General features: G+C 41.1%; 1 protein-coding gene across 1 annotated transcript in view; it reads left to right on the forward strand.

The window, feature by feature from the left end:
- The first annotated feature begins 751 nt into the window (after window positions 1–751).
- The window catches only part of cav4b (caveolin 4b), a 3,233-nt gene continuing 1,590 nt past the window's right edge, over window positions 752–2,394 (forward strand). The window contains exon 1 of the mRNA XM_030353012.1: window positions 752–757. Coding sequence (XP_030208872.1) covers window positions 752–757 — 6 coding nt within the window. The remainder of the gene's footprint in view (window positions 758–2,394) is intronic.

Raw genomic sequence — 2,394 nt, forward strand, 5'->3', positions numbered from 1 at the left:
ATCAGCCAAAGTCGATGTGTTACGTCAAATGCTTTACCGAGTTGTTGGAGATGGGAGGTTAACGCTATGAGTACTTGGATCTTGAAGCAGTTGAATTGTTTTTTGTTTTGTTTTGTTTTTTCACCTCTGTAGTGTTATATAGTATGCCAAACGGAATTACAATTGTTTGTAGTTCACATTCAAGGACTACAACACCCAATGTTGTCCTGGGTCATTGTTTGATGATGTCACAAAAATAGCTGTACAATTCTAAATGTTGTTCAAAAAAATACAATAAAGATCGAACGATCAGTGAATAAACTTGATTTCATAATCGTCTGTTGGTCAAAATACATGAATAATTTAATAAAATTACAATTCATTCAAATTAAATTGCTTTTGACTCGTTTCTATACTGCATCCCAGTACTGCTGGTGTGTTAGAGCATGGAGTTTGTGTGTGTCTGTGTGCTGTTGGCTTTTCTTGTGTGTGAGAGAGCGACAGATAGAGAGAGAATAGCCCTGACCACAAAACTTGATCTATCGGAACACACACACACACACACACACACACACACACACACACACACACACACACACAGATTTAGCCCTCCGTGTCAGAACGTTTGGATGTGTATGTGTCTATGAAATATATATATAAAAACTCACATATATACACATATATATATATGTGTGTGTGTGAGTATGTTGGTGTGCGAGTGTGCCTGCATGTTATGTCTATATGTATGTCTGTGTGTGTTGCGTGTGCAAGCATGCATGTCAGTGTGTGTGTGTGTGTGTGTGTGTGTGTGTACATGTGTGCGCATGCATGTGCGTGAATGCATGTCTGTGTCTAGATATAAAATGTATGTGTGAGTTTCTGTGTCTGTGTGTGTTTGTTTGTTTGTGTGTGTGCTTGCGTCTGTGCGTGTGTGTGTGTGTGTGTGTGTGTGTGTGTGTGTGTGTGTGTGTGTGTGTGTGTGTGTGTGTGTGTGTGTGTGTGTGTGTGTGTGTGTGTGTGTGTGTGTGTGTGTGCATGAATGCATGTGTGTGTCTATATATGTCTGTGTGAGTGTTTCTGTGTGTTTGTTTGTCTCTGTGTGTGCGTGTTGGTGTGTGAATGCATGTGTGTGTCTGTACATGTCTGTGTGTCTGTGTATGTGTTTCCCCAATCCACGGCCTGAATCCACCCAACACAACACCAGGGCCTGGTCGCGGTGGTTCCCCCAACCGATTTAAACCAATACGGTTCTGGGATTAGCACTTCCTCCAGGACTCTCCTTTCCCTGTGCACTTCTCTGTGCGCACGGCGCACGCACACACGCACACACCCCCACGCACCGCTCTGCCATAAAACCACAGTAACTGTCGAGCAAGGTAGGTGGATGACTCATTATCGGTTGTGTTCCCTAGGAGCTGCTTTCGGCTGGTTGAAAGACGGTTCCGTTCGCGCTACAAATCCAACAAATCAATGTTAGTGTTTTCTTCTTGAGCGTGTTTCGGCTCCAAAAGCAAAACAGGAATATCCCAAGGGATGTTTGACTTTGAATCATTCTACCGTGGTTGTATTGTTGTTGAGGGGTCTATGATAAAGTGTACGAACAGTTTTCAATATGTAACCAGACATGTTAAGCGGAAAACAATTTTTTCAGTGAACAGTTTGTTGTTGTGAGGAAACTAAAAAACGAATGACTTACTATTTGAATGTGTGTAAGTCTTCTACCATGACAAACAAATAACAACATTGTGCAGTTTATAAAGGCTGTATATATGTTTAAGTGTACACAATATGTTAAGTAAAGTATATTACTTTGATGAATATATTAAAAGTCAAAGCAGTGGCAGTCCAACTGCCACATGGATTCCCGGGGCTATTTACAGTTCAACCCTGGTTCCTTTTAGGAGTGGTGAAGAACAGGTGCTCAGCCCTCTCTTCTCACCCGCTATTCTCTCTATTACACCTCCCTGTCTCTGCGTGTGTGTGTGTGTGTGTGTGTGTGTGTGTGTGTGTGTGTGTGTGTGTGTGTGTGTGTGTGTGTGTGTGTGTGTGTGTGTGTGTGTGTGTGTGTGTGTGTGTGTGTGTGTGTGTGTGTGTCTCGCTCTCTTTTTCTCTCTCTATATATACATATATAGAGAGCTGTCAGTTAAACGCGTTATTAACGGCGTTAACGCAAACCAATTTTAACGGCGTTACAAAAATTATCGCGCGATTAACGCAATTGTTTTATTTAAAAAAAATACAAAATATATATATATCTTTTTTTTTTCTTTGGCTCAAAACATAGAAGCGGTAGCCTGACTGCTATGTTCGAATGACATTTGTTCAAAGCAGTCGTTTAATTGCACTATAGGCTCTTTTTTTGTATCGTCCTGTTTTGATCAGTATATGGCAATGTTGTTATCAATCAAAAATAAT

The sequence above is a fragment of the Gadus morhua genome, chromosome 1 (genome assembly GCF_902167405.1).
Source record: "Gadus morhua chromosome 1, gadMor3.0, whole genome shotgun sequence".
NCBI lineage: Eukaryota > Metazoa > Chordata > Actinopteri > Gadiformes > Gadidae > Gadus > Gadus morhua.